The sequence below is a fragment of the Temnothorax nylanderi genome, unplaced genomic scaffold (genome assembly GCF_030848795.1).
Source record: "Temnothorax nylanderi isolate EJ_2023f unplaced genomic scaffold, tnyl_v1.0 TNYL_tig1185_pilon, whole genome shotgun sequence".
NCBI lineage: Eukaryota > Metazoa > Arthropoda > Insecta > Hymenoptera > Formicidae > Temnothorax > Temnothorax nylanderi.
Window position 1 is genome coordinate 10223 of NW_027250247.1, and position 21737 is coordinate 31959.

At 34.1% G+C, this 21737-nt stretch overlaps 2 protein-coding genes and 1 long non-coding RNA gene across 3 annotated transcripts; 2 read left to right on the forward strand and 1 right to left on the reverse strand.

Annotated features, from left to right (window-relative positions):
- Window positions 1–369: 369 nt before the first annotated feature.
- Window positions 370–651, forward strand: LOC139786898 (uncharacterized). Its single transcript, XR_011722461.1, has 2 exons — window positions 370–464; window positions 561–651. It is a non-coding gene; the product is annotated as an uncharacterized lncRNA (long non-coding RNA).
- A 14714-nt stretch (window positions 652–15365) lies between these two features.
- On the forward strand, window positions 15366–18482 carry LOC139786900 (uncharacterized). Its single transcript, XM_071726013.1, has 4 exons — window positions 15366–15748; window positions 16201–16413; window positions 16696–16896; window positions 17752–18482. Exons 2-4 carry the CDS (start codon window positions 16201–16203, stop codon window positions 18250–18252), a joined length of 915 nt encoding a protein of 304 aa, XP_071582114.1. The 5' UTR covers window positions 15366–15748; the 3' UTR covers window positions 18253–18482.
- Window positions 18483–18651: 169 nt separating this feature from the next.
- On the reverse strand, window positions 18652–20789 carry LOC139786899 (putative nuclease HARBI1). Its single transcript, XM_071726012.1, has 5 exons — window positions 20415–20789; window positions 20142–20338; window positions 19908–20049; window positions 19683–19830; window positions 18652–19226 (listed from the first exon to the last, which is right to left on the reverse strand). The coding sequence occupies exons 1-5, from the start codon at window positions 20649–20651 to the stop codon at window positions 18796–18798; spliced, it is 1155 nt and encodes a 384-aa protein (XP_071582113.1). The 5' UTR covers window positions 20652–20789; the 3' UTR covers window positions 18652–18795.
- Between the last annotated feature and the right edge of the window lie 948 nt (window positions 20790–21737).

Consider the following 21737-nt stretch of genomic DNA (forward strand, 5'->3'; position numbering starts at 1 on the left):
CGTCTGTGATGTTTAGTTCTAGCATAGGTAAGGGAACCAGACTATGGCACGAATTCGTAATTCGCGATTCGTATATTCGTGAATAGTGTGGAGGGAAATTCGTCGAAAATTCATCGAATAATCGACGAATTTTCCCTCCACACTAATCACGAATATACAAATCACGAATCGCGAATACGAATTCGCGCATAGTCTGATATTCCACCCCTTACAAATAGCGTGCATTAGTTAGGCAACAAACGGTTCGCGATTTTATTTATTACTGATTTACTTATGAATTAGAAGGCTGATGGAGAAAAAAAAGAAGAGGAACAAAAACAGAGGGAGATGGAAAAACAAAATCAAAAAAGGCCAGGATGAAAACATGACGTAGATGACAATGAGGATGACGAGGATAAAGAAAATGAGGAAGAAACACAAAAAAAAAAGAAAAGACGAGGAAAAAACATAAAAGAAAGAAATAGGTACGTTATATTTGTTAATTTAATTATAAAGTTCTAAAATCATTTCTATTTAATTGTGCATTTATTTATTGCTTTGATTTTGCATTTTCTGTGTAGGTATTATGGTCCATATAGAGGAAGAGGAAGAACATGGAGAAGAGGAGGCTGGAGAGAAGGAGGCTGGAGAGAAAGAGACTGGAATAGAGGAGGCTGGAGAGGGGGATGGAGAGGACGAGGGCGCGGGAATACGAGGCCTGAAACGACAGGCCCCGTTTTTATTTTTAATTATAAATAAAGAGTGTAAAAATAAAATAAATATATTGTATCGAAAACATACTTTTATTATAATAATTACACTGTCCGACAAAACCTTCTGAATCCGTATTGTCAGCCTTGGCTATCATGTCACAATTTTGAGAAAAATGGCGTCAGAGGCCAAAAACGACGTTTTTGAATTTCTTAAGACTTAGCACCGGTAGCATTTTTTTCTAAATTTAATTTATGCCACATAAAAATGCCAACTTTTAGCTTTAAGGGGTTACATATGAGACATATGAGTATAGACCGCAAGAAAAAAAGGTGAAATTCGGGAATTTTTATCTTGAAAACTATTAATTCGATTTTTATCTTGAAAACTATTAATTCGATTTGATCCGGGTATTTTTATTTAAAAGTATCTACATTGAGGCACGTTCACAAATTTTTTAAGGGAATTCATTCCCTCGGAGCGCTGTTCTCGTGGCCGGCGTAAAATGTGACACGGTTCACGGTTCCCAGAATATCTCGAGAACGGCTGGACCGATTTGCTTCAAATTTATACACAATATTTTACGATAGTTTTTCTCGTTTCCATCGGGAGATTTTTTTTTACTTAACTAGTTTTTTTTATCAGACTATAAAGGTCACATTCATTTTTTCGACCCAAATTTTCGACCTTTATAGTCTTATAAAAAAAACTAGTTGAGTACAAAAAAAATCTCCCGATGGAAACGAGAAAAACTATCGTAAAATATTGTGTATAAATTTGAAGCAAATCGGTCCAGCCGTTCTCGAGATATTCTGGGAACCGTGAACCGTGTAACATTTTACGCCGGCCACGAGAACAGCGCTCCGAGGGAATGAATTCCTTTAAAAAATTTGAGAACGTGCCTCAAAGTAGATACTTTTAAATAAAAAAAACCCGGATCAAATCGAATTAATTGTTTCCAAGATAAAAATTCCCAAATTTCACCTTTTTTCTTGCGGTCTACTCATATATATAAGCCCTTAAAATGCGTTTATTTCGTGTGGATATAATTTTTTGTTTTCGAGATAAAGCAGTTTGAAAATATCTCTTTTTTCTACTTAATATATACTGTCCGACAAAATTTGACTTTCTTTGCAACACGAGTGTGAATAGTCATTTCCGATGTATTTTACTAGCTGAACATGAATCCGTTGTCCAAACTTGGCTATCATTTCTGTATATATTATATGATTATAATAAATAAAACATAATTAATAAATAATTACAATTTTATTATATGGCTGACATATAACATATATGATATAACTGTACATGTATATATAAAGATAATCAAATGTTAATTTTGATCGTATATATATTAAGAATGAGAACCAATAACTAAGACAATAAATAATTTAAATAAATATTTTTTAACTGTAATTTTTATATGTCACTAATATATGTGGTCTGTACAATTAAGTACAGAAAAAATGTTTATTAATATATAAAAATATATAATTATAAAACATAATATTAACAAAATATAAATAATTTTTATTCCATGCGCCATAATATAAAAACCGGGTTCGAGAACCGGTGGAAAGAAAATCTCGATATTTTCGGACCGCTAGTGATGACAATTATCCGTTTATCAAGATATGTCCGAGATAGAAATAGATCCAAGATAAAATATTTTATTTAAGCAAAAATCCGCGGATATCCGGATCTTGTTCGAATTCGGTTCTTGTTCTGATCCGAATCTTGTTCAGAAATTTTTATTTTTATTATAATATAAAATTGTTTGAGTTCAATTACTGATACTAAAGTTAATTATTATCTAAGTTTAAGTAAAAACATCTCAAGTACAAACTTTTATGTGATCTGAATAATACTTATGTAATTTTATAATTTTTTAAAGTTGGGGATGCAATATTATAATGTTTTATATTGTTATAATATTTGACAAATAATATTATATTTATATTTCAGTGATATTTAATAAAAAGAGTAGATACATAAATAATTCCAACGATTTTTTAAAATTATATCGCTTTTGTAAAACTCCTTCAAAAGTTTCGGTTTTCAGTTCGATTTCGGCCGAAACAAAAAAAAATAGTTTCCAACTCTAAAATTGGATATATATTTAGTCCGGACTCGCACGCTCGCATCAGGGGCAAAGTCTCAGTCTGTAGATAAAATCGGATATATTTAGTCCGGATTCGCACCAGGGGCAAAGTCTGTAGGTAAAATCGGGTATATTTAGTTCGGACTCGCACCAGGGGCAAAGCCTGTTATGTGATTTAGTCCGGACTCAATCCTAGGGGCAAAGTGTGTCGGTAAGGGGCAAAGTGTGTTGGTAATCAAGTCACGGAAATGGTGGTCTCGACTTTTGAGGGGCCATTGGCTATCTGTCTATTAATCTGTGCTTCGTCTCGTATACCGAAATCTAACGTGCAAGTGTAGAAAGTGTCAAAAGTGTAAACAGAAGTGTAGAGCCTTCGCTGGCTCGCTCCGCACGCTGAATCCTACGATACAGGTGTAGAAAGTGTTAAAGGTGTAATAAAAGTGTAATTGCTCAAAATGCTTCTAAATGTTATAAATTAATGTATCAAACTCTTAATTGATCATAAGAATCGTTTTCTGTAATGAACTCTACGAATTATCAATTTTAAATGTATTAAGTGCTGAAAGTGTGCACCACGTGCACCGAATCGGCTGAAGGCCTCTTATTTATTATTTCATGTAGTATTTTTAAATGAATCGTCACGAAATGACTGAAAACAAGTCAAATGGGAACTGTACCCTGGGTGAAAATTATCTCTTTATGTTTTAATCGGCTTAATGCCTGTGTAAGTGTAGCTAATACTGTAAAGTGTAACGTAGGTGTAATCGTTATCAAACTCTTAAAATTATGTGTAATCATTGTAAAACATACTCAGGAATTTCTCCTGCTCGTTGTCAATGTAAGTGGGGTAATTATAAAAATGAATATCATAAGTTGTGTCGATTTATTGACGCTCGCTGGAATTATCCTTAATTAAATAAAACTTAATGTTAAACGAATTGTGTTACTCAACCGTCACTCGCGGATCGGTCGCGGATCTACTCCGATACTTAAAATTAATATGTAGAGTGTGTATAGTGTAAACAGTGTAATAATTATTTCTGGGTCAGGGAAATACATTGTTAAAGGGAAAATATTATGATCGAAACTATTAAGTATTCTTTCAAATTCATGATGTAATTAAGGTATGTAATGAGGATCTGATTGTATTTTGTGCGAGTATGTTAATAAAAGTATGCAAATCACTGCAATTGCAAATAAAAGGAATATTATTGATAATATTATTATTTTGAATCTATCTGGGTCCATTATTATTTGTACTTTATCTTTCAGTTTTGGGAATGGGATATTATTTGACAGGTAAGTAATGTCATGTGTTATATATATCTATTTTTATTGTTATCACTGCGTATGAAACGCTTTGTACCTTTGTGGTGTATCGTACCGGCTCGTTGCCTTTTCTTTATCAAATAAAAACTTAAAATTATTAAAATCTTGCGCTTGACGTGCGCATAAAATATACGTATCAAAATCATATGAAATGTCTCTACTGTTATAAAACTTTCTTAATCTACTCGTTCTCTGTACATTGTATAAAAAGGTTTAAATTTGAGTGTACACCTTTGAGTGCACCTCCTCCGCTGTTTGGTCCGGCTGGCTCTCGTTCTCGGGGTACAGCTCCTGCTGCACCACATCCGGCGTTGCGAATATTTGTGATCCAGGCGATGCCGTCTGTTTTATTCTGGCGATGCCCGTTGCCATCAGCCTTTGGACCTCCTCGTCGTCAATTTCCATATACTGTTCGATCTCGTTCGCGTCCTTGCTCTCCGTGGACCTCTCCTGAGGCTTCTCCGAACGCTGGTTGGTCGGTTGGCGCACCTCACCCGGCTGCACCTTTTGCACCTCGCGCTCCTTTTGCACCTCGCTTATGTTCTCGGGGTTGTGGGACATCGTACGCGTCTCCACAGGTGATTCCCGGCTTAAGTGGGAAACGGGTGCTTTAGTATACGGTTCCAAGGTCAATCAGGGACCAGCTCCAGAAGCTTGCCAAGCGGAGACAGAAGATAAGAGCGGACATTTACAACGGTCGTCTATCTCGTTCGCCATCGATGTCTGACTCGACTAACACGAGGGACTTGCAATCGGGGATCGATCACGACAGTATACTAGACGTTATTGGCGATATGTTAGGCGCGTACGATGCGGAAAATACATTGATTGACGGAGGTTGGATTTCCGATTCGAATGACGAACCGGAGGAAAGATCCTTGCGAACACCTAGGAACGAGAAGAGAAAGGCGGAGGTGTCTCCCGCTAGCATCTCGCCTTTGACTAGAGTTCCTATAAAGAAGATCAGGGTAACCCCAAGAAGTTAATCTAAACTTGTTTCTGGGAGGGTCAAAATTGACAATCCTGCGACGGAAGCTCCATTACCCCCAAGCGGAAGCCTGGAAGCGGATACCCGCATCAGGGTCGTTGCGGATGAGGAGCTGCGAAACTTCGACACTGAGAAATTGTCTGATTTAACATCGGAGTGTATCAGTAAGATAGACAAGATTCGTGTGAAGAGCCAAAGTCTGCAGGGACCACTCAGCAGGTCTGCTAAAGAGGGTCTAATCAATTTAGAGCAAATTTTCAAGATCCTGATGGAAAGGCAGGACTCAGCGGGGGATATTTCCTCTATGAGGGCGCAAATTTCTAACCTTTCAACTCAGCTTAGTGCTTCAAGAAAGGAGGAAGAGAAAATTAGGCGAGAGCAGACCCGAATCGAAAGGGAAAACTCGGAACTTAAAAGAGAACTTAAAAATCTCCAACAGCGATTGGCAATATTAGAGAGTGGTGCTGCCACGACGAACCTGAGTTCCCCTCCTCTTGGAAAGCCCTCGCAGTCCTCCCGTGCGGAGATGGTAATCTCGCCGGTTAATGTGACGATAACGGATCCGCCCTCGACAACTGGGCAACGTAGAATACAAACTACAGAAACTACGGAGATGTTTCCTCCTCTTCCTCCTAGGAAGTCGAGAACAAGGACAATGGCGAAAGCAGTAAACGAGGAAAAGATTAAGAAAAATTGGACAATTGTCTCGGGTGGATCTGGTAGCGACGTGGGACGTAGTTCTACCGCTGACGTGGACTCTCGCTCTGATCGGGATGACGGTCGTGGGCGACCTTCTTATAGAAACGTGAAACTGGGAAAAGCCCGTCGTGCTTCATCTTCAGATTGGATGGAGAAGTCGGAGGACGGTTCCCTCCCTACAGCAGAGATGGAAATCGCGAGGATAAGCGAAGAGATCTCGAGGCTTGCTGATCGAAGGCGCCAGATTAAGCGTGGGTTCGCTACGCAAGATGAGCCCTCAAATAAGGTTTTGAAGAAGAAGTCTCGGAAGACATCTTTCCGAGAACCAGAGATTAGTCCAGACGCGGAAACTGAGAGCGCGCCCGCGGCTGCGAGAGTTCGTACGAATTATCGTAGCAAATCAACTGCTGCGACGAGTGGAGTTGCCCGCGGTAGAACCCAGAGAAGGCCTCCTAGGACTGCCGCAGTTGTCATTACGAGTCTAGATTCAAAGGCAGATTCAAAGACATATGCTGACTTGCTGAAGACATCTCGGGACAAGATATCCCTTAACACACTGGGAATAGAAAGTTCGAGGATAAGGAAGGGGATCAACGGTGGCATCGTCATCGAGATCCCCGGGAGTGACGGAACCTCGAAAGCGGACAATCTGGCAACCAAACTGAGAGAAGTTCTAGGAAGTTCCACGGCACGGGTCACTAGGCCCACTAAGATGGGGGAGATCCGTCTGTGGAACATTGATGACTCGACTACTTCCGCGGATATCACCAACACTATTTCCATTGTGGGTGATTGTGACGAGTGTGAAGTCAAAATAGGAAACATTCGACCAATGAAAAATGGTTTATTTTCGGTCTGGGCTAAATGTCCACTTGCCGCGGCGGTCAAGATCGCTACGCCCGGCAAGGTTAGGTTGTGACCGAACAATTGATCTTGGATATGTAGGACTTACTTGAAGTTGAATAATTATGGTCGCCACTGTGTTTTGAACGATCACACAGAACGTGTATGGCTCTCAATCGCATTGACGAGAGGCTTCCTTCCTTCTTTTCAATTGTATGATCTTCAGGCTGCGAGGCTCGTCACGTTCGTAGACTCGGTGTCGAGAGACACGGTACGTACTCGCACTCGGTTCGCGTTTCAGATTTTGGAATTGTCGGATAGGAATTGTTAAATGATATCGAATTTCGTATTGATTTAACAATAACAAAATAATATATATATTTGACTTTGGTACAAAGTACACAATAATGAAGATGAACAATGCTTCAAACTGTTATCGGTGGTTAACCGGGCTCAATCCAGAATCTATTACTCTACTCGCTTTGTATGAACGCCTCGCGAAAAACTATCTTTCCTCTGAGCGTATCGCAAGATATGTCTGAGTGATTCTACAGGGATAACCGACGTTCGTTCTTCGACGATTTCCCAGGGAAAGACCTCGAGCTGTTGCTCGGGCTGGCTTATATACCCACGCTGGGATGACATCCCCACTCACGAGTTTCCAACCAATCACATTCGGTTGCGAAGCTCGCATTCGCTTTCTCCCCCCATCATGCAGTCGACTTGTCTGAACATGTCCAACGGAAATTCTTCTACGACGTAAACAAAGGTATCATGTTACCTCGTCGGCTGAAAGCTTGCGGCTACATCAAAGCACTTGAATTTAATTAATTTCTCAAAGAGACATGCGACTACATGAACGGCATGATTCATCATCACAATAAATAAATATTCATAACAAAGTGATGAATCCTGCAAATATATGATCCTCGATATAAATTCCTGTCCTTTCCTTGATATACACACATTCTTGCATACATTACAATAAGTACGGATGTCCCTGCTCATTACAGAAGTATCTAATCCCGTATGTACATTCGTTCATGCATACATCAATTAATTTCCCTTTTATTTTCAGGTTCATCATATCGGCTGTAGGATTCTCTAGGATTCATCTGGTAAGTATCGGTAAGTATACTAATCGTTAATAATACGAAATAATCGCTTTTCCCCTTTTAGGGTAAAATAATATAAAACGCTTCCAGCGCTCGTAAAATGTATCCAACGCATTTGCATACGTTCATGCTAAATGATTCTATCATTTAAATACAGTTAACACGCTTAATTCGAAAAGTCGCGTAACTGACCTACGGTAATGGAATATTGATATACGTGTCTAAACGCAATTCTGACTTTAGAAATGTCTTTCTGGTATCTATACAATGTATCTTGTGCAATAAAACACGCATATATATCAATAGTTAATTATTTTGCAAAATTGATAAAAATCTTTAATAATGGCTCGAATTGAGTAAGTGATGGTTCGTTGGATTCGTTTTACTCCCAAGAACTTAAATCTATCAATAAAATATCAAATTTACGTTAATTACGGATTTTGACCTTGAAAGGTGCACTTTTTAAATAATGAATAAAATTAAATTTAAACAGCATAGGAGGGTTTCTTACATCTCCCTGAACAAGAATCTATCGCAATATTGTGAAAATATTCGATAATTAACAATTTTATGAAAAATAGTAAAAATCCGTAATTTCGAGAAAATTCACGTTTTTTTTCATAGGTAACTTTAATTGGTCCCTCTAAACATGAATATGCAATAAAATATTAAAAAAGTTAATTATTACGAGTTTTGACCTTGACGAAGATCACCTTGAAAGATCACTTTCTGAAATATTTTGAAAATTGCAAAAGTCACGTCAGATTCTTTTTTCATGTGTCCCCACGAACACGTACATATGATCGAATCATCATAATTAGGCTTAACAACAATTTTCACCACTTTTATGAAAATCTTTAAACAATTGAAAATTTTGAAATTAAACTACATGGATCGCTTCTAGGGATCATTAGGAATCGTTTAAGACGATTCGCAACTCAATCAATCGCTAATTGGCAAAGTACCCCTAAATGGGTAAAAACTCGTAATATTGAAAAATATTGAAATTAAACTATATGGGCGGTCTCTTTAGGACTAGACAAATCATTTAAGCCCTCAAAACTTAAAATCGCATCACAAATGACGAAGTTGCCCCGAAAGGGTGAAAATCTACAATAAAGTAAAAAATCAGAAATAAACCATATATAACTACATAGGCTCGTTCCATGAGACGATCTTAAAGTGTCCATACCCTTTTTTCATTGAAATTACCCAAACTACAGATCTTTATTCAAAAATGTCAGTTTTGTAGATATCGATCTAAAATCGATAATTGACAGATATTTGATGTCTGGCAATCACTAATAACTAAGATCTATCATAAAATCCATGAATCTATCATTCTTTCTATCGATCAACTGATTACACTTAATATCGATTTAATGACAAAGTTATATCGCACAGAGTATATTTGGACTCGTCTCGACTCACGTAATACGAATCTGTTTGTAAAATATCACGCTTGACGTTGGTTCGCGTCAATAGCTCGTTTCGTTTCGAAATATCCCTTTCGTCAAATAAAATGAAATATCGCATTTAAATTACGCATGTCAAATGAAAATAAATTATAACCCTTCTCGACTGGGTCATTCTCGTAAACTATCGTTCTCTAACAATCGTATCGTCATTACGAAATGATTGCCATCGCACATTATGGTTATCGCGTAATCCTTATTATCTATACGCGTCGTTATATCTATCGTTACGAAATTATAATCAAACATTGTTATATAATACTTGCTCGTTTGGAAGAGCGTTCGATTAATTAACTCTAAGTATCAAAACTATACATATGACATGTGTCATGACAAGGTAAGTTTACTGTGACAGGGGTCACTTATGGTGTAAAATTGCAGTGACGCATGTCAATGCAAATATATAGTGACATGTGTCACTGACGATGTAAGTCTATAGTGACATGTGTCACTTCAAGGTAAGTATGTATAAAGGCGCAATTTCACGTGCCGCTAAAACAAGCGATTGAAGCGACAAATTTGTCGCTCGCAATCCAGCGCCAACAATTTTGTAGTTTGAATCAGTTCAACTACAAAGCATTTACTGCTCAAACGCTGATACATTGTTGACAGTGCTGCCGTGCTGTATTAATTATATGTACTTAAAACACATAACCTAAGAAATTACATAACCTGAAAGGAAACGTTGAAGATACGTAGTCATCATCCAGTGACATAAAAAAGAAAAATTAATAAATTAAATTAATATTAAAGATTAAAGATTCAATAAAATGCAAGATTCGAATAAAGAAAATGAAAATGATGACGTAAGTATATATACAAAAAAGTAATTTTTTTATATAAAATAAATTCTATTTAATCAAAATAACTAAATTTTATATGAATTTCTTTTCTATATATGGAGGGGTTAAAGCCATAGTGGTGTAAATCAATTTTTTTGACCACTTTTTTTTCTTCTTTTTTCAACATATCTGCATGTGTAGACTACATCTATGAACTTAACTCGATAGGTTAAAAAAAAGTGACTTACACCACTATGGCTTTAACCCCTCCATATAGACTAATAAATTAAGCTATATATTTTGAAACGTAAAAGAATATTTTAAGTATTTTAGAACAATATACAACTTGTGAGATATATATGCTATTTCTAATGTTTTGTAGGTATTTGACCTCCCAGTACAGACATGTGGACTCTGCGAAACTATATGTGATACAGATTACATCAACCAACATGAGTGTCTTCAAGGATATTCTAATTATTATACTTGTTAAAGTATGTATAGATAATTCTCATGCTACACGTGATTAGCTGCTGAGAAGCACGTATGTAAGAGTGTGTGTGTGCGTGCGCAGCACGACTAGAGAGTGTGAGTAGGGTAGGGCCGAGCTGCGTACAGGAGGAAAGATTCAGACGAATACAGACATTCACCCGAAGCGTGTGCGAATAGAGTACAGACGTGTTTGAGGTGATGTAGAAGTCATCAATAAAGTTATAAGTATTGTTAAGGAATATAAGCTTCAATGCTTTGGACACTTCTTCCTTTTCGATCCTGACCTCCTAACTCAACATGGTAGCAGAGCGTGGTTGTTTTGTTCTGAGGCTATGTGGCATCGTGTAGCCGAATTCTCTGGGAAAACTGAATCAGAAAATAAGAATAGTGAAGAAAGTGAACAGGAAGAGTTAGACCAAGATAAGCTAAAGAAGCTTGAAAAATCTTTACGGAAGTTATTTGTGAAGGAGATTGAAAAATTACTGATTTTGAAGAAAGTGATTTTCGAGGAACGAAGAAAGGAAGACAAAATGCCAAAAGAAGAAGAAGTTAAAATTCAAGTGTTCGATGGACGAGATTACAGCTTGTGGAAAAGGAGAATACTGCTGTATTTAAAATGGAAAAAGTGCGATAAGCCGGCGACACGAGAAAAGTTGGGCACAGAAGCACAAGCCGACTGGGATGAAAAAAATCTGAAAGCTATGAACTACATTTACTGTAGTATAACAAATGAACAATTGGAATTTGTGAGTGAACAAGATACCGCTCTCAAAATAATGGCGAAATTTGACCAAATGTACACCAAAGAATCAACGGCTCTACAAATATGCATTCGAAACAAATTGGAACGAATGAAACTGAAAGACTTTGATAATTCAAGTACATTCTTTAATGAATTTGAAAAGGTCACAAATGAACTGAAAAATGCAGGTGCAAAAGTGACGGAACGAGAAAAACTAGACTACATGCTGAGAACGCTGCCAGAATCATTAAGCTACGTAGGAGATTTGATCGACTCAGTAAAAGAAAGTGATCGCACTTGTGAATTTTTGAAAAATAAAATAATAATGTGGGAAGTGCGAAGCCAGAATGACAGTGGCAAGAAAAAGCCAAGTGTGTTTAAGGCCGAAAAAAAGGACATGACATGCCGAGGATGCGGAAAGCCGGGACATTTTGTGAAAAATTGTCGGACCACGTGGCGGACCGGATACGGCAGGAGCGGAGCCGGCGGGGGAGCGCAAGGGCCAGGAGGTGCGCGACAACCGCCGCTGCAGAATACGCAGCAGCCGCAGCAGTTTCGAGGTCGAGGCAGAGGCTATGGACGAGGCCATGGCAGAGGCAGAGGATGGCAGCAGCGCAGCGACGGAGCGGGCTACTACGATGCACGCTACGCATACAGCGAGCGCAACGACAACCTAGGAACCTTCTTGACACAAGTAGAACGAGATGATTTCGCTGCGAGCGATGCGATAGTCTACACGAGTGACACGGGTAAAATAGATTGGATATTGGATAGTGGTTGTTCGGACCACATTATAAACGATGATTCATTTTTTTACGAATACATAGATCTAAAGAAACCAATAAATGTGAAAGTAGGAGATGGTAGAATTTTAAAGGGCACAAAAGTTGGTAAAGTCTTGACCTATTTTATAGTAAATGGAGTAAGAAAACAAATAACAATATCCAATGTATTTTATGTCAAAGAGATGGATAAAAATTTAATTAGTTATGCCAAAGTAACAGACGCGAATAAAATTATTTCAATAGGAAAAACATCAAAAATATATAATGAGTATGGAAAATTGATAGGGATTGCGTTTAAAGAGAATGGTCTTTACAAAATAAGTAGTATAATAGAAAGAAAGGAGTCTTACGCTGGTAATGTAGAAAAAATGACACAAAAGGAAAGATTTCATAGACTTCTAGGACATGTAAATTTTCAATATTTGGATAATATGTGTAAAAACAAATTAGTAGAGGGAATGCCAGCAGAATTAGAACCAGTATTTTTGAAGTGTGGAACTTGCATACAAAATAAAATGCACAATTTGAAATTTGAAAATAACAGAAATAAAGCAAAAGAAGTCTTAGAATTAATTCATACTGATTTAAATGGGCCACATTATACGACAGGTTTTGATGGATCTAAATACTTCTTAACATTTATTGATGACTATAGTAAATGTGCGTTAGTGTATACTATAAAAGCTAAATCTGAAGTTCATAATTGTTTTATTGATTACATGAATAGAGTAGAAAATTTAACTGGCAAAAGAATTAAAAGACTGAGATGCGATAACGGCAAAGAGTATATGAACAATGAAATGTTTAACTTAGTTAGAGATAAAGGAATTTTCTTGGAACCATGTCCACCTTACACACATGAGCTGAATGGAACAGCTGAGAGATATAATAGAACAATTATGAATTCAGCTAGATGTTTGTTGTCAGAATCTAAAGTACATAATAGATATTGGCCAGAAGTTATTAAAGCCGCAGCTTATTTGAAAAATAGAACAATAACAAACACAGTAGAAAATAAAACACCTTTTGAAATCTTCTTTAGAGAAAAACCGAATATTAAAAACTTAAGATTGTATGGAAGTAAAGTTTTTGCACGAGTACCCGAAATAAAAAGAGATTCAAAGTGGGATAGAAAAGCTGATGTAGGAATACTTCTAGGATATGAAAACGCTGGATACAGAGTTTTGATTAACAACAAAATAATTGTAACAAGACATGTGGATATAGTTAAAGAACATGAAAATTTAATCGGATTTAAAGGTATAGATGAAAGTGACGATGAATCTGAAAAATGTAATGAAAGCTCTGAATCAGGTGAAAATATTGAGAATGGTAAAAATATTAAGATTCAAAACAAGGAAAATGAATACGGTCAAAATAAAGGTAAAAAGACTAGAAACTTGAGCAATAGATCTGATGATACGGTTGATGAATTAGAAAATGAACTAAGAAGGTCAGCTAGAGAAAAGAAAAAAACAGAGAGATATGGTGATTTTGTAAATTCAAATTGCATCTATGTAAACGTAGTTAGTGCAGATAGTCCTTTAACTTATGAAGAAGCTTTGAAAAGTAGTGATTATGATTTATGGAATGAAGCAATGAACAGAGAAATAGATTGCTTAAATAAAAATAAAACTTGGAAATTGGTTGAGAAGCCGCAAAATAAAAAAATTCTAGATTTAAAATGGGTGTTCACAAATAAATCTGATAATAAAAAGAAAGCAAGATTAGTAGTACGAGGTTTCCAACAAAAAGAAGTACTGGAAGACTTGTATTCTCCAGTGGCTAGAATTCAAACATTAAAGTTGTTATTGTCATTTTGTTGTCAATTTGGATTAATGATCATACAAATGGACGTAGAAACAGCATTTCTAAATGGAGCTGTAAAATCAGAAGTATTTGTGAAACAACCACTAGGATACGACGATAACTCAGGAAAAGTATATAAATTAGAAAAGGCATTATATGGATTGAGAGAAAGCCCGAGAGCTTGGTACGAATGTTTTGATGAGTTCATACAAAAATTAGGGTTTGAAAGAAGTAAAAATGATTATTGTCTATACATAAAACATGAGAAGGGCGAAACGATCTATTTAATTTTATTTGTAGATGATTTATTGATCTGTGGGAAAAATAAAAAAAGAATTGATGAAATTAAGAGTAAATTGTCGAGTAAATTTTCTATGAAAGATCTAGGTGAAGTAAAAACGTATCTGGGAATAAATATTGAATATGATTATAAGAAAGGTACAATGACATTAGACCAAGGCGATTATATCGAGTCGTTAGCGAGAAAATATAGTATTGAACAAGCGAAATTATATTGTACACCGATGGAACAGAACTTAAGTTTAGAGCCCGCACAGTCAGCTTCAAATAATATTAAATACAGAAATTTAATTGGAGCTCTGTTGTACATAAGCACATGTACCAGATTAGATGTGAGTTACAGTGTAAATTACTTAAGCCGATTTCAAAATAGTTACGATAAAACACACTTTAAATACGCATTAAGAATCTTAAAATATTTGTACCGAACGATGAATCTTAAATTAACATACAAAAGGAAATTAAATGGAGAAATTATGGATTGTTTCGTTGACGCTGACTGGGCGGGGGACAAGATAGATAGGAAATCCACGACGGGATATGTTATAAGAATATTTGGAAATGTGATTTATTGGAAATCGAGAAAACAGGGCAGTGTGACAAAATCGTCAACAGCCGCTGAATACGTAGCGTTATCAGAATTAGTGAGTGAAATCAAGGTTGTAATAAACTTGTTGAAAGACTTTAACGTGAAAATTGAAAAGCCGGTAAATATTTACGAAGATAATTCTGGAGCCATCTCGATCGCAAAATATGGAAATTTGACAAAAAATTCAAAGTACATTGAAGTACATTATCATTTTGTGAATGAATGTTATGAAAAGGGTATTATAAAAATCGTTAAAGTAGACTCAGAAATTAATCTAGCAGATATTCTAACGAAAGCCCTTGGAAAAAATAAATTTGAAAAATTAAGACTACTCTTGAAAATAATTTAAGTAAAAGCCAAAGAAATATTAATAGGTTATAAGAAAACTCTGAGAATGTAGGTACGACAAATGAATAAAAACTAATGTATTGAAATATGTAGCATGAAAATTAAGGAGGTGTGTTAAAGTATGTATAGATAATTCTCATGCTACACGTGATTAGCTGCTGAGAAGCACGTATGTAAGAGTGTGTGTGTGCGTGCGCAGCACGACTAGAGAGTGTGAGTAGGGTAGGGCCGAGCTGCGTACAGGAGGAAAGATTCAGACGAATACAGACATTCACCCGAAGCGTGTGCGAATAGAGTACAGGGGCCCTATTCTTGAATCTGTACGCAAATGAACGTATACGAACATTGCGAATGGTGAAAAAGCGTATACGCTTTTGAATTTATATTCTTGAGTATTATTTTGTAGTATTCGCAATTAGAAACGTATACGTTTTCCATTGCGCTGAAATACACTTGGCAACGTTGGAAAATATACTAACTGTTCACAAAAATTAGGACCAACGCGCGAGATTTAACTTTTCCTAGGAGTCTAAAGAGGGACGCGCGAGGTTAAGTGAAATATTTTCTCGGCTAAATCACGGTTATCGGCAGCGGGACTTGAGAACATTATTACGTGCACGTAAAAAGCATCATTACAATTGATCTTACTATATAAAAGGTAATTAACAATATTTAATTAGACTTTCTATAACCTAAAGAAATAATAGGGGTACTCAAATAAGTTAAAGTTTAACGGTTTGACAGGTTATGTCGGGTTAAAGTCGAGTAAAAAGTTAATTTTTGAACTTTTAACCCAAAGATTAATGTGATAGATTAATGAGTCACTTATGTATTTTGCATAACTTTAAAGAGTAGCGCGCCCAAAGTTTAAAAATTAACTTTTTACCCGACTTTAACCCGATATAACCTGTCAAACCGTTAAACTCTAACTTATTTGAGTACCCCTAATAATGTAAATATTTCTTTACGATCTTTAAAATATATGTTATTTTCTTATGCTAACAGAAAATTTTTGACTTTACAGCATATTTTTCTGAAATTTTATTGTAGGTTATAGATAATATTATGTATTACTTTTATATACATTAATATTATTTTATATTTGGACAGATGGATAGCTTAAACAAAAAAAAGAGAGGTTCCAACATCACGGATGAACAACGAACTTTATTAATAGAGTATATGAAAAAACACCCGCAATTAACAAGAGGAAAATTTACATCATCTTTTACGTTAAAACATTCAATACAGTTGTGGAACGAAATAACAAACATTTTGAATGCAATTAATGGTGCTAAAAAGGATTGGAAAGGTTGGCGAAAGGTACATACATATACAAGTTGCAGTAAATAAAAGAAATAGAACAAATTTTTGCTGATAATTATTATGAAATAGGTTTAAAGTAATTGTTTTAACATTTAATGTTTGGAGAAAAATAATATTATATACTCTTTTAGTAGTCTTAAATTATTTGTAAGTATAGTTATAACTTCTTGCATTTATAATGTTAGATTATATAAGTATACTTTATAACCAATATACTTCATAAATAGTATTATTTAGAAATTTAGCTTCAAATTCAATAACAATTTAAATATTTTTTAGTGCTGGCATGATTTTCAATCGCGCAGCAAGAAGAAACATTCAAGTATAAAACAATCCATGGCAGCGACAGGTGGTGGTATGATGAATACGGAATCATTAACCTCACAAGAAGAACAAGTTTTAAACATAATGAGTTCCACTAGCATTCATGGACATCCTGCAATAGAAGAATCTCCTGTACATTTATTGAATATTCCAGAGGTATAAAATAGAAGAGTTACATATTTACATTATACTTATATCTTAGAAATTATTGTATGTATATATATATATATATATATATAGTATTGGATATATAATTGTATAGTGCAAAGAACACAATTGCTGTGTTCCAAAATTCACTACTTGCATTGAAAATCTGTAGTTCAAGCATAATATAAATTTTTATCACCAGCAGTAAATTTTGGAAAGACGTTATTAGTGTTATTAGTGTCATTCTATTTTTTTCACTCATTAGATAAACAATAACAGCATGCTATGGGTCAATTGCACAATCTACTTTAACCGGATTTTAACTAACAATATCCAATAAGAGAATTTGTTTTATATAAAACAAACTCTCCTATTAGGTATTGTTAGTTAAACTCCGGTTAAAGTAATTTGTGGAATTGGTTATAATGTTCATTTCTACCAAAGTAGATTAACTTTAATCTTGGTTTAACTTATCTTGTATCTTTTTCCAATTCATAGAATTAGAGAAAGATAGAAAGTAAGTTAAACCAAGATTAAAGTTAATTTACAGCGGTAGAAATAGGCATATAAGAGTGGTAATAGCATCTCTCCAAATGCACCTATAATATGTATAAAATATCTGATATATATGAATAAATATCTGTATGTGACAGGCTGTTTCAAAATTTACTGCCAGTGATGAAAATTTATATTATGCTTGAACTGCAGATTTTTAGTACAAGTAGTGAATTTTGAAGCACAGCCACAGTGTTTCTTGCTCTACGTTACATGTAAAAAAGATTAAAAATTTAATATACGTATATACTTATATATTTTATGACATAAATAATTTTTATATAAATAGAATGTTTATTTGCTGTACAGGAAGACACAATAGAAGTGGAATATTTAGATGAAAATGAAGATGATCTTTTACTACAGTTGCGTAATGACACAGATACAAACAGCAATATTGTTGCTTCAGAAAAAAAGAATAATCCACACAATGAAAATAATTTTCAGGATTTAATGAGTGAAAAAGAAAATATGAATAAAACATTTAAGAATTATACGGATATTCCACCATGTACCTCCAAAAATGATAAATCAGTTAGAGAAAGTGGATATATATTAAGCAACACTAATTCTTCAATACGCAGTACAGAAAATGACAATGAAAAGATAACGCCATTAAAGGAAAAGAGAAGCAATACAGGAAAAAAACAATTAAAGAATGTTATTGAAGTATCAGCACATTTAAATGACATTTATAAAGACACATATGAATTAAAGAAAAATTATTATGAAAAAAAATTAGAATATTTAAAAAGATTTGTAGAAGTAAGCGAAAAAATAAGCAAGACATTAGAAAAATGGAATTTTTAATGTCTAATTTACATATACAGAACGTTCCAAAACCAATTTATGAACATTTTTATTTTTTACATATTTTTATTTTTCATGTCTTATACTTTCTGTTGAACGTTCCATTAAAAGCACTAAAGTGAATGTAATAAGACTGATAACTAGTCAACTAGATGATTAGTTTAAGCATTCGATAAAATTAATAAGATAATTATTTATGTTTGGAAAACATGTGCATTACTAGAATAGAAAATACCAATATTATACTTATCTGCAATTTTGTTTTAATAGTTATGATTTAAGTTTGATGTATTGTTTTATTATCTTCTTTTGTACTATGCTATGATACGAAGTTTGAAAATTTATTTTATGGCAATGTAAATTTTATTTCTAATTACAAAGACAAATAAATATTTAGAGATGAAACAATAGTTTATTTATACCATAATACTTAATTATAAATATTAAATTTTATTACTAAGTAATTTAAGCATTAGAAATATACTAAAATATAAATATATAAAATATACGTTAAACGTAATATGGTTTCAGTTTTATAACGACTCAGGAAAAATAATTTCTTATAATTTGTCGCCGTTTCATTCTTCCAGCTGCTAAATCTGGATCGATTCTTCGAATGTTTCTTTCAGGTCCGTTATTTCTTTCATTTTCAATAAAATTTTCATTATTATATATTCCAAAGTCCAGTTCGTCAAAATCATCATTAACCTCCAATGGCATTGGTACATTTTCACTGATACATATATTGTGCAATATAACACAGGTATGTATGATTTTTGATGCTATTGGTGGAGCATAATGTAGTACTCTATGTTTCAATAAACATCTAAAACGCATTTTTAATACACCATTGCACTGTTCTATTAATGCACGACATTTCATTTGCTTTTTATTATATGCTTCTTCCGGACTATTTTGCGCTGCATCCGTTACAGGAGTCATTATCCAAGGCCGTAAGGGATATCCTGAGTCACCTGCAAACAAAAAATTGAAATGCAACAATTTAATGTATATAAAAATTTTTAAACAAACGATGATTTACCTATTAAATAGGCATATTGAATGTGTAATAAAACTAATAAAAGAAATGTTCAAATCTTTAATCTACTGATTATATAGTATAATAATTTTTTTTTGTACCTTTTTTGTTTTTATTAAGCATATGACAAAAAATTTTTTTCTTCATTATATACTACCCATTCAGATTTCTATCTAGCAGACACAATGTTACATGTAATGTACATGTTGTAATTTCCTACTCAACAATATAACTGTATATAACATACGTGTTACATAATAATTACATTGTTAAGTAGGAAATTACAACCAATATATACGTTATATGTAACATTGTGTTTGCTAAGTAATTTCTCTAATATTTTATTATTACACGGTGTGTTAAAGTATATGTGATACAACATATATCTTACCTAGTAAATGAAAATTATTGTTCGGATATCGTCTGTATAGATGGATCATTGCATTCTTTACATTGGAATTATTCCAAATGTACGAATCATGACTGCTGCCAGGGTAACGTGCGTTTACATTCATTATTCTTAAACACCAATCACAGATCTGTAATAAAATGCAATACATAATTATTATATACATTTGTAATAAATGTAAATAATTCATGTTAAATTAATTATTACCAACTGTGTATTAATCGAGTGATAGCCTTTTCTGTTGACGTATATATGCTCGGGATTATTATGTCCTGTTGGAGGAAAGATTGCGATGTGAGTGCAATCGATACATCCAATAGTGCCTGGTAGTTCATATCTTGTATAAAATCTGAAACAAAAAATAGTAATATAATTGTAAAAAAATTAACATTATATAATTATATATTTTATATCATATAGAAAATTTGTATGTATTCTTACTGTATTCGTAATTCATTCAATTCCGCTAAGGTAGAAGGAAATTTTATCCATTGGTCCATAATCTCTTGCCTTGTCATTGCATTTATTACTTCATTTATGCAACGAGATACTGTTGGTTGACTCACTGCCATATAAATATTTTTACCGATATCCATTTGATACGAACCACTTGCAAAGAATCGCAATGCTGTCATAACCTGTAGATTTTTGTATTTATGTGCATTATGCACAAATATTATCTTAATTGTAGAATCTTAATTTTAGAATAATTACCTTTGTTGTCGAATCAATTGCAGAAATTCTTGTTTGAGCAGTTAGATATGGTTCAACGAGATCAATAACATATCTTGCTGCAGGTTTACTTAATCGAAAAATTTGAATAAACTTTTTATTTGATAACTCAAAAGGATCATCTCTGTTGTGGAAAATTCTCTCCCGTTCTTCTGCTATATCAGCATTTTCTAATATATGGAAAACTGGTGCATGTACTAGGATGTCTTCCACATCCATTTTTTAATAGCCTAACTTTCTGTTTTCTTCACAGTATAACTTATACGTTTCTCTTGAAACGTATAGTGGGACCCATTCGTTGCATTGCGAATAATAAATTGCGTATACGTTACCACTTGCGACTGTCAAGAATACTGTTCTAGGGATTTTCCATTGCAATCATTCGCAACTCATCACTTGCGTATACGAAACTATTTCAAGAATAGGGGCCTAGGGATTTTCCATTGCGATCATTCGCAACTCATCACTTGCGTATACGCAACTATTTCAAGAATAGGGCCCCAGACGTGTTTGAGGTGATGTAGAAGTCATCAATAAAGTTATAAGTATTGTTAAGGAATATAAGCTTCAATGCTTTGGACACTTCTTCCTTTTCGATCCTGACCTCCTAACTCAACAATACTGACCCAAATACTTATTATTTTTATCCGGTGTGCGGTATGTAAAAGTAGTATAAATAAATAACTTATTTATTTAAAGAAATTTAAAAGAATATTCAATATCATGTAATAATTTGTAGAAGATGGAAGTGTTTTAAGAAGAAGTGCAATTGATGATCAAGAAGTAACGGTACAAGAAAGTTTAGAAAACATAACAAATAAAAGAAAAAATATAAGGAAAGTTAAGTATTACAGAAAAGCAGGAGTTGCTAGAATTAGAAGAACAATTAATTTTAGAAGTACAGGCACGCAAAGCATTATGGAATCCACAATTGGATTTGTCACTCCGTAGCAGAAAAGCAACGGCACAATTATGGAAAGAAATTTCTGAAGCATTAAATGGTAAGCAAATATTCATTCAATAATAAAATAATTATAGGAATAGTATGCAACTCAATAATTATTAATATAAATTTGATTGTAACATATGATGTTTTCCAGGAAAACTGTCGGACAAAGAAGCAAAGACAAAGTTTAAATCCCTGCATGATACATACAGAAGAATTGTTAGCAATGAATCGTTGGCTAGTGGTTCAGAAAGACCTGCTAAAATGAGCAAATGGCAACACTACGATAATTTATCGTTTTTGCGTGACTCATGCCTACAAAAACAGTGAGTATTTTTTATATCGTTCTTTCAGAACAA

Coding starts and splice junctions, on each gene's coding strand:
- LOC139786899 (XM_071726012.1), bottom strand. CDS start 20,651: ATGGATGTGGAAGACATCCTAGTACATGCACCAGTTTTCCATATATTA. Junction 20,339..20,414: donor CAATTGATTCGACAACAAAG/GTAATTATTCTA, acceptor AAAAATCTACAG/GTTATGACAGCATTGCGATT. Junction 19,227..19,682: donor CAATAATTTTCATTTACTAG/GTAAGATATATG, acceptor TTTTGTTTGCAG/GTGACTCAGGATATCCCTTA.
- LOC139786900 (XM_071726013.1), top strand. CDS start 16,201: ATGGATAGCTTAAACAAAAAAAAGAGAGGTTCCAACATCACGGATGAA. Junction 16,414..16,695: donor ATTGGAAAGGTTGGCGAAAG/GTACATACATAT, acceptor AATATTTTTTAG/TGCTGGCATGATTTTCAATC. Junction 16,897..17,751: donor ATTTATTGAATATTCCAGAG/GTATAAAATAGA, acceptor TTTGCTGTACAG/GAAGACACAATAGAAGTGGA.